The 11,454-nt window shown below is 42.2% G+C and overlaps 1 protein-coding gene across 4 annotated transcripts in view; it reads right to left on the reverse strand.

Moving 5' to 3' along the window:
• Window positions 1-11,454, reverse strand: part of LOC115234269 (homeobox protein homothorax) — a 403,166-nt gene that overhangs the window by 183,431 nt on the left and 208,281 nt on the right. For all 4 annotated transcript variants that reach the window (XM_029805219.1, XM_029805218.1, XM_029805217.1 and 1 more), the window contains exon 9: window positions 2,718-2,825. In XM_029805219.1, coding sequence (XP_029661079.1) covers window positions 2,718-2,825 — 108 coding nt within the window. The remainder of the gene's footprint in view (window positions 1-2,717; window positions 2,826-11,454) is intronic.

Below are 11,454 nucleotides of genomic sequence, written 5' to 3' on the forward strand. Positions count from 1 at the left end.
CGCGCGACGTATCGAGAGTTAAACGGCGCCTGGAATCCCGGGATTCCTCGACAGTCGCACATAATCAGGCGCGTCTACGATATTCCGCGCCCAAGCTGAGTGGCGAACCGCGTTTCAGCGTCGAAGAATGTCGATAGCTATCGAGTATGCATGCAAGTTTGATGTGCTGCTTGCCAAAAGAATATTGAAAAGTAATTTATAGTTAGGGATATAAAGAAAAAAAAAGCGCGTGATGAGAAGAAGGATGAAAAAGTTGGATCGTTCCTTCAAGATTGTACGATGTTTATCTCTCTAGAATAAAATAACGAAGGATGATTCTACATATATAGGCGAGAATAAATGTATACATTCATTGTAAATTTGATATTTTACATCGATCTTAGAAATGTGATTCGCATTTTCATTTGGAACGTCAACGCGCCAAATCGAATGAAATTTTGCAATCGCGCGTCGCCATTGAATACCTCTCGTTATTCGCGCGCTACATCGAGATCGACTAGATGCTCCTGAATACGGAAAAAAGGATTCACATGAGGCCGCGCGAAACGAAGGGGAAGAGGGGGATGGAAACGAGAAGAAAAAGTAAAACCCTTTCTCTCTGGAGCGGTGCGCGAGCCCAAGTCCGCCCCACCTTTCCTTTACAGATCGGCTCGAGAGGAGCGGCGTCCGCGCGGCCGTTTGCTCGCTCCGTGGGCGGAAGGAAGAGGTCCAGATGAGGAGAACGAGGAGGACGAGAGGCCAGAAAGAGGGACAGACAGGTCGGCCCGAGAGAGGAACCCGCGGCTGCCATGGTTACCGTCGCATTCCCGCCTCGCCTCGTTGCCATGGAGACGACGGCATCCCCTGGTCCATCTCGTTCTCCTCTCACCGCTCTTTCCGCTCTCTCGCTTTCTCTGCTCTGCTCGCACGACAAGCCGGCTCGCTCGCACTCGCGAAATTCCGTCTTCCTCGCTCTCGAGGCGCCAATCTTCTCTCCGACGACGACGGGCGGCTCGCTCTCTCGCCCTCGCTCCGTCCTTCCTTCGCGGAGGATACCAGAGAGAGGGAGGTCGAAAACGAGAGAAACGGACGAAGGAGACAGCCCGCGGACATGTACGCATGCGCGATACTTGGTCCTTCGCGATATCAGGGCTCAATGCCTTTTCGGAACAGTTTGATCACTTATCAAAAGCAAGTCACTAACGCAACCTCGTAATGCACTCTTGCACGATACCTATCTGTGGCATTCGAGAGGATCTTGATGTCTTTCGAAGAGGATCGACACGATGTCGTCCCTTGCTAAAACGAGAAGCGCACAAGATCGCGCAAGCGTGATAATAGAACGAAGGAACGGAAGTATAATGTCGAAAAACTTTTTTTGTAATTTTTTGTTTCACTCATTATCTTTTTAAAAACTACTGCGATATCGTTCAATTTAGCTTATAAATATATTTGATACTGACGATGTATAAACACGTGAAATATTTTGGATTGTATTCGCCGATATCGATGAGTCAGGTTTAATTTGAGAATAATAAACGAGTTTCTGCCGAATTTTCTACAATTTTGTGCGATACACTGCGTTATGCTCGTTAACCATCGCCAAGCAAAATTATTCGCGCGCGAAACGAACGAGATGTAAGCGTTCCGTTTCATAAACCGCGATCCTGATTGGCCGTCGCGTCATCCGATATCAATATTTATTCAACGCGGCGAATGCCCGAGGCCGATTAAAACTTGTTTATGCGGCCAACGATTCGCTCCTCCCACTGAACACACACGAAGTGCACACATAAAACGATCGCGCCTTTTCTCTTTACCTTACGCACGGCACGCACGATTAAAAATGATTGAAGATTAATTCGGGCGAGAGTCAAAATAAATTCACGCATCGTGAATGTCATTACGCGCAGCTTTACACTGTGTATTACACACTTGAAAAGTATTATAATTAAATATATTGGTAGATGAAAAAATTAATTGCTTTCGAAAAAAAATTGCGGAGTCGTGCGATCTTTAAAAAGTACTTATTTTTGCAATTATTATTCGTGTTATTTATTTGCTTATTTAGCTCAGAGTTATTTTTCAACGCTCTGAAATTCCCTCAAGCGCAAAGCTTTAACAAAAAATAATAAGAAAAAAGCTTTAACAAAAAATAATAGGTAACAATTGTAATAAAAATAAAAAAATAAAAATGACAAAGAGAGCAAAATACAAAAGTATATAGACAAATTTTGCAGACAGAATATCGGAATAATATTTGCAATTGAAATAGAGAATTACAGATAAAAAAAAAATTCAGAGAGCAGACTTTTAAAAACTTTACAAGTAAATGTATATGAGAGCAGAGGAAAAATAATATCAACGAGAAAAAATAATAATAGAGTAACCATTTTTTTGCTAGAGAATTATTGAATAATGTCAGTATGTTCTAATAAAAGTTGATACAAATTAATCTTAAATTTTATGGCATCTGGTGATGTAAGCATTACAAACGATTGACGTGATATCATCCTTAAGCTTAAAAAGGTATTGCGTCTAAAAAATCTTTTATAGAAGTCGCCGCCACATGTGGGCGCGTTACGTGCAAGACAAAGTATAATTGAAGTTGATACGACGAACTTTCATTACTTCGAGATTGCCAAATGGCAGCTTTTGACTAAGAGCGATGCACTTATACATATATGCAAGCGATAGAAGCGCAAAAATTTCAGATTTATGCGTTGAACTCGACTTACCGGGACTGCCGAGGAAGACGGAGGAATAAAGGACACCACGACGCGCGTCGCTCGCCGCACGTTGCGCGTCAGGCGGCGAACTCCATTCTCTACGAGGACACCATTTACCTGAAACATATTTTTTTCTTCATTAAAATAAAAATTATTGCAACATAATTATGATAAATTTAATTTCTCAGTCATTCCATTTGCCATCCGTTCTTCACAACGTTAATAAACATATTCGTAAAACGCACAGTTGCGTTACAAACGGATATCGTGCATTTTGCATCTTCAGCAAAAAAAAAAACAACTTAATATTAGGGAAAAACAGTAAATCTATAAATCTCCACTCTCAAATCAGCCAACGCCGTTGACACGCTTTAAATGCATTAAAATAAAAGAAGATATTGCCGAGTCAGCAGTTTTGAGTTATGGAAAAAATTCCTCAATGGATTTGTTTCGAGATAGAAAGTCGGTGGTTACAACGCCACATTCGAAATGCTGTAGGAAAATCGTGCCGATAACGCGAAATAGCCTGTTCTCGTGTAAAAATAGATGTTCTCGTATCGATCCCCGCACGAAAACATTATTATGCGAACGCCGTGGAGAAAAAGTATGCAGAAGGGGTCGATATGGAGAAAGCAAAAGATTCGTGATGGTCGGCGTCACGACTTCGACTAAACCGATTCTATCGCGTACTCTGCTCTATATATGTATGCTATTACAGCGCTTACATTTTTTTTTTCACCGGGTAACATGCGACGTTAACCCTATGCGATTTGCTACGCCATGAATAATCCTACAATTATGTTGATCATAGTAATTAGTTAAAAGTGCACAGGAAGCCACACTTGTGTTAAAGTACGCGGCGTTCGTTCGACGATTACATTATTCAAGCGTAATATTAATCGATTTCGTCACGTGAATCTCGCGATCGAAAGGTAAAGCGTATTTTACTTATAAAACACAGTTCGCCTAAAAAAACAAGACAATAATTTCTTATTTATTTCTTTGTGTAGCAACGCACAAATTCAGAGATTCTAGCTGCCAACTGATTTATCAAGCGCAGAGCACCACTCGCGGCTGCAGTATTGCAATTTTCCAGATGCGAAAATAGGAAAGGTATCTACTTTATTTCCAGGGAGATCCCGGCTGAATGAGGATACACGGTAAGAAAGGGTGGCGCCGGGGGATAAGAGTAAGCCGCGGAGCGAAGTAATTTCACACGAGAGAGTGGGGTCTCGCTGGGTGAGAGAAGATCCCGCGGAGCTATAGTCTTATCTCGGAAATATAGCGGGCACATCCCCCTGCGAAAATTATATTCTTGGAAAGCAGAAAATTGCTTCGCTTCAGCCCGTCCTCTGTACAACGCGCGCACAGTGCACCGATATTAAGTTCTTGTAACATTTTTGCATGCGATCAATTATCGTATTATCATACAGAGATGCAGAGACATTAATTTCCAATGAAATATGTGAAATCGAATCCTTTCGATAGATTCAACGGCAATTAATGCTGAGTATGATTTCAAAATCCACGTTCCATTCGAGTATAACCGGCTCGCGCTTCAAACTAATGGATTTAAAAACGAATCCAACGATGTTGATTATAGTGTGCCGAACGATGTGCGTTTAACTCTCTTGATTGTTACGGTCACGGTACGTCCCGTCAGTTTCTGGTGAAACGAAATGACAGGGCTGCGTCGGTGATTCGAAAATAATGGTTATTCCAACACGAGGGACAACAGGGATCGCGTTAATGACAAGAGATTAGTGTCCTGGCACCTGATCCGTGGGCAAATCTATCGAAATAAACTTTGAAAGATACAGTAATAAAATATTGAATGCTGAACGTTCGCATGTAAATATCCAAAGCATTCTTGCTTCGACATGGAATATCTCGTTGAAGGAGATTTCATCTTTCCGCGGCGCGGATAAGTGAATAAACAATATATCAGGATTATTCAAAGTCATTTGCTCACGTTGCCGACCCATTACGCACCGGCAGACCATACGTCACGACCGTTCCGAAGTCCTCGGAGGCACAGGTCCTTTGGATACCTGTAGAATCCTAGGACGTGGGGTGGGGCGAATGGATAGAGATTTATAGCCGCTAGGAGACAGGGTGTAATCATACACATCGCCCCATCAACTCTGTAACTGTGATTTACCGTGGGAATTCTAAAAAGTTCTGGAGTTTCTACCGCATTTTCGCCCGAACTCTCCGAATTTCGGTACACGGCTATGACGACTGTCATATGTCAAATCTACGTGACATTCGTGAACGTATATGTCACAAAATGCTAAGAACGTTTTATTCGAACGAATGTATAAAACAAACTTTATAAAAATCTTTCGCAACAGAGTAGAGTGATGGGCTCGAAACATAACATGGATTAAAATATTGTTTCCAAAATTTTGATAATGGTAAAAATGAATAAAAAAAAAAAAAAAAATTTTTTATTCACGCATTTGCAAAATAATCATGGCATCTGATAGCGAGTGCAAAACGTTTTCTCGAAAGAAAAAAAGATTCGTTAAATGGTATCAAGTGAGACGTCTTCTTTGAATGATTACCGTAGCTAAATTGCGAGTTAACCTTGGTCTAACGGGTTCGTGTGTTCGCGACAGTCATGCCACAGGGCCGAGTCATGTATCGGGCAAAGCCCTGGAGGGGTACGATCGGTGGGAGGTGAATGGACCGTGATACGAGTACGTCATCTTCGCCGGGAACTGAATTTGTATAGCCACGATGCGCGACGCGAATTCCCGCTATGGGCTTTATTTTTGCGCCCAATAACAGCTGACGGTTATAAATTGGAATGTAACGCGTCGGGCACGCGACGGACGTCGTTCGCCCCTTCCTGTGTCGCCGGAGATTTTTCCATGACTAATTTGTTTCGACAACGGAAAATTCAACAGAGCCACGCATATTATTATTATTATTTTTTTTTTTTCGGCAATCGTTGCAAGTTGTCGCGGTTCTGCATATAATTATGTAAAAATGTTTATGCATTATGTAATACACTATGCAAATATTCCTGGAAGAGTTAAATTTAAAAGCTATTTGAAAAATTTTCTGTAGAAACGTTGATAATTATAAAGACTTTAGTATATATACTACGAGATGATTTCGCGCCGTCATCGATCCGAGAGTCTTCCAGATCGAAATAAAGAGATTCGGAGAAGATCCACGACGTCAGTATCCGACTCTGCCGCTCGTGGAGAAAACGTAGCGGATGTTATAGGATATAGATGCGTACCCAATAACCCCATCACGTCGGAGATGCTTCCTCGGTATAAATAAATCAATATAACTCGCTTCCACCCTTAGATACCGCCCTCTTTCGCCGTAAGGAAGTGACGTATGAGGCTCGCATCCTCAAGGCGAGGGTTGAGGAGGCCACCCTGTTATTTCACAGTTAGGCTCGTCCCTCTCATACCCCTCTAACTCCCTCAACCATCTTCCTCCAACCGTCTTCTACCATCCAGACCGACCCTGTGTGTCCCTAGTGCCGCTTCCAAGCGCGCACGAGTCCCTGGGGAAGCTTTTGTCCTCGAGCTGTAAGCGACTTCCTGACAGGCCAAGTTTGCACCTGCTCTCCTTCTAGCTCGTCCATGTTTCTCTCTCTCTCTCTCTCTCTCTCTCTCTTTCTCTCTCACGCTTCTTCCAGCCGCCCTCGACATCTCTTTCGCTCGTTGTTTCACGTGTTGCTCTATCTTTCTCTCTTTCACCGTCTCCCCTTCTCGAGCTCCGCCTAATCTTACGTCGCCCGTACCACCGCCATCACCACCCACCGACGTTACCGGCGTGTAATTTATTCGGGATGGGTATTCTCTCTCTTCGGCCAAAAGTAATCCGTAGATCAGCACTCCGGATAAACCGGGCGTGTCATTATATATGTTCATCGAAATTATTTTCAAATAATCCTTGCCGTCAACACCTCGAACTCACTTATCTTAATTAAAATTACCCTTATTACGGGCCACGGGGCGAATCGGATGTTTACGCGATTTACGGTAATAATGTCGGCGGTAAACCTACTCGCTTAAAATGACAGAATTTATAACCCATTTTTTTGTAAAGATGCAAGGATATTACTTATTATACGAACGTTAACGCGCATCAATTCGCAAGATCCAATAATCATTCTTGAAATAAATGTAACACTCTAAAAGTTATATCAACGTTTCTGCAAAAAAGAGCTTATAAACAAAGCAAACCAAAATTAAATTATAAAGCAGAATTGCTCTTTTTTTTTTTAACACATTGCGGAATAAACGAGTAGTGTTTCAAGGTTGTTGAGCGATGTCGTGACGTAATTGTTATTTTCCATTTGCGAGCAGAAATACCGTCTTTCTTCAATAAATAGAAGGCGACGGACGGAGATTCGTGTTCGCGTAGATGTCGGAGATGCCGGGTGATTAATGATGCCCGATAGACGTAATTTGTTGCGGCTTGCAAACTCGGGGATGCCGTTTCTCGGTACGTCTTTCAAATTCAAATTATTGATAAACAGGATGGTGTTTGTAACAGCCGGTACGAGATGCTGTCGGACGAACTGGGATGACTTCACTAAGCACGAACGATACTGTAATTAATTTCAGACAGCATGTTACGCGATTTTCGTTATTTCGAATCGGAATAATTATTATGCATCTCATCTTTTAATAAAAGAAAATTCTTGCGCACGCGAGCAAAAAGAGAAACTTGTAACGTGATAACATAATATGCGCGACTAAGAATTATATATTATTATCGTAAAATCATGCGCAGATATTGAACAAACTGATCATTGAGCCTAGACGTTATCGTATAACGCATGTAATTATTCAGGTTTTGTAGATAATAATATGCGTCCTCATTTATCTACGCGTGAATTTAACATTAATTACGACCATCACGATGATCGCGAGAATGTAAAAAAATGCGAAACGAAGGATAATTTAATCGAATTAAAATACAACGTAAGCTGCATCGATCGCGCACTATCTAACTCGAATGAAAAGACATAATTCGTAGTTGGAATAAAGATATGAGGATTATACGTGCGCGCTCGTTTTAATCGTCGTGTCGCTAAGTGTGCGAGTGTGTTTTCCGGTCGCGATCGCAAACACAATGTTGTCATTTCGCGCGGCGAACGGATGCGCGATTATCATTAAACGTGTAATGGCAAGAAACGACGTAATGCAAACGGTCGAAGGGCCTGGACGGTCAAACCGGCCGATAAGATCGAACAAAGGTGTTAACTTAACTTAACGGCGACAGCTGAGAATACCGGGCATCGGTTATGCGCACCCAACGCGCCTTCTTCACTTCCTCTATAAAACGCAAATTCACAATTAACACTCTTTCGTACGCGACAGCCAAATTTACGCTGGCACTTAGCGTGTACAGGGATCGCACCACCTTTCGCTCGCATTTTAAGCCCTTATCGCGCGACACCTTCATCACATATCAGACTCTATTTCAAGAAGGTTTTCGGGTCTGAAATTAGTTCTTTTTTTCTGAGAATCGCCAGCAGACAGGAGCGTTAAGCAATCACGAGTTTTTAAAAAAAGGATATTTCTCACGTTCTATGGGATATATAGGAGAAAACATATCAAGTCCAATACAATAGAATATTTTCAAAAATATATCAATGTTTCCAAAAACACTTATTAATCTTTTTTTCCTCTCTCTCTCAATTCTAATTCCACATAAAAAATTAATATATCTGAAAGATGTGTGCTTTACAGTTTTACTCAATAACATTTTCTCATTAATATCTTTAAAAATATTTAATTGTAATATTTTTTATGTACCTTATTCTATACATAAGTTTATATACAAAATAGAAGTAATACTCTTGAAAAAAAATTATTGAGTTCAGCCTTTGTGACGATTTAATGTTTGTAGATTAATTTTCATTAGTTTTCATTAATAAAGAATTTATTATTAGATCCATTGTTATACAAAAATAAGCACCAGGAATGATATGATTAACCAAATACTATAATTCACCGATTTTTACGCATTGACTAATTATATTTATTTGCTTTCGTATTGGCCAATAATTCGATAAAAATCGCTATCGATCTCATGACGCGAGTGCTTGCATTAATATCATAAATCAGACACTTAATCTTCGAACGAGCAAAATCGATACAATAATGCTCCGCCTCGTCGCGGATCTCACAATCGTGAAAGTACAGCGACGATATCGGATATTGCAATCAATCAATATTGCATTTTTGATTTTATTAAAGGAGCAATATATATTTAATCAAAATTCTTGATAATTCAATGTGTATTTTTGTAAAATTATATGATCTGCGCCGCGCGTCTTTAAGATCCAAAACGTTTATTGTGCCACGATTTATCTCCTCGAAATTATAAATGCAGTTGACGTCCGATGCCCACGAGGATATAGTTAAATTAATAGCACGCGCGAAGAACGTACAACGAATAGTCGGATAAGCAAAAGCCCGACTTTCGGCCGTAGGTGGTGGACGGTTAGAAATCACGGCGAGTGACTCGTGACACGCGCCGGTTTAATTAACGTTACAATGCCAAATCCGCGTGCGTGTGCGCGCCGGAAGGTGGAAACCGAGGAGGCAAGGGTCGACGCGCCGTGCCCGGATAAATCGCCTACCCGGTCGCGGAACCTCCTCTCTTTCTGGCACTCTGCCTGCCGACCTCCGATCCGCCCTCCGGGGGCCCCGGGACCACGTTCTCCGAATTACCGGCCCCGTACCGCTGCAACAGCTCTGCACTTAGCGTAAATTCACGGCGAATCGACGGCGCTTGACGTTCCCTTTCCCTAGCCTCTCTGCTCCTACTCCACCATCATCTCCTCCTCTTTCTCTTTCCAACTCTACTATTCTGTGGAACGATCGCTTCCATGTCGCTAATATATATATATATATATTCCATCGATATATTTATGGAAAATGTTCGCCTACTGTCATGGTTAAGTTCAAGATTAACGATACGTAGAACAGAACCAAGAGTATTGTGAAACCGCCAATAATTTGTCGAAGTCAGCAAAAGCCAGAGCCACGAGTTTTGAGAAATTACTGATATCGGATGGTTCAACCATTAAATTTTATCTACTTAACAAAAATTTCAGGTTCAACGTTACGATCTCGATATAAGATCAATATAAGATCATATTCATCCCGATTTTTATCCCGTTCCTTTCGCACGTTTTGTGCCCACGTATTCGCCTAACATTTTTTTTTCCGATTATTCGCAACGACAATGTATGAAAAGTAAAAGGATCATACATGAAAAGACGATAAAGTCGAGATACCAAAGCGATATTATTCGACGAGTCACCGCGTACTCTTTCTCTTCCCTTCTTACGCAACGCGTGCACATTGTTAGGTAGTGAATCGCGTGAGTGCGTGTGCGTGCTACGGCCATGTGTCGCAGACCGGCCACGACACACGGGACCGAGATAGGAGAGATTTAAAATGTTACGGCAGGTCGGGAGGACTAAATGATGATAAACTATCTCGGCAGTCCCGGTAGGCTGACCCTGCACGACGACTTGAATTACGGCCGTAAAACAAAACTACCCGATGCCAGGCGTGCTCGACGAAACGAAAGACGTATTCGCGCCAATCTGTCCGAGCGAAGCGCCGAAATGCATAATCACGCGCAGAACTCGCGTGGCTTTCGTGACTCTTTTGCACTTTTTTACATCCTCGCGCAGATTGATATAAACGTATATAAGTTCACAGTAAATTATAAAAAATATTGATTAAGCATTATATTATTTCATAAAACATGTACTATACTTTTCGCGTAATAAAATTATACTACTCGATATCTCTGAAATAATTGAAGCATCGACAAACTTAAAAATCATCGTCGCGATGAGTTTATCAGACAATAGATTATAACATTCGATATATTACATTATTACAACATACGACGTGAAAACGTGCCGAACAAAAGAATACTCGAAAGCGTCCGCTGCCCACGGCAAATGCGCGTTTGCTTATAGAGATCTTAATGCGATTCGATGGGTAATATATCACGTGGACTGAGGGAACGCCATAAATTCGACGCCAGTCTCCGTTGTGGGATTAAACTCGCGACTCCGCCCGGTTATTCAAAAGACGCGCGCGCTTTTGTAAACGCGACAATTCCGCGTCGTAAAATCGCGACCGAATCGGGATTTTCTCCGCGAGTTACGTCGGCACGAATTTCGCTCACGCCCGCCGTACATTCCCCTCTGTCCTCCCTCCCTTCGCCCTCAAGTCCCGATCTCGCCTCCCACCGCACACAGCCGGGATTATTAATTCCCTCGTTAAAATCCGACCCGCGGCGTCGCCACGGTTTGTTATTTACGAACGAAAATTGTAAATACGAGCGCACGCGTATCGACGCGCGACCACTCCCGCGGCCGCGAGCAATTAATAATCGCATCGGAGCTAATTAAATCCGGAAAACATGCAAATGCACTGTTTATATTTCAAAGCGACGGTCGATCGAGTGCAACGACGGATCGTGGTAGGAAGGGGGTAGCTCGCCGCGGGGAAGAGCGAGAAACCCCACCCGAGGGAAATTCGAATTATAAATTGTCCATAAAAATGCATAAAACACAATCGCGCTCTATTAATTACTGTTTTACGATCGCACACTGCGATCTATTAATGCGAGTCCGCTGCAACGGGAACGGGCGCGGGGTCAATCGAAAAAAGATTGGATATACGATTTATCGTAAAATCGACGATGTACATTTTAGATAAGGCTTATCGGAAGA

This window comes from Formica exsecta, unplaced genomic scaffold (assembly GCF_003651465.1).
Source record: "Formica exsecta isolate Colony F162 unplaced genomic scaffold, ASM365146v1 scaffold2, whole genome shotgun sequence".
Classification (NCBI taxonomy): Eukaryota; Metazoa; Arthropoda; class Insecta; order Hymenoptera; family Formicidae; genus Formica; species Formica exsecta.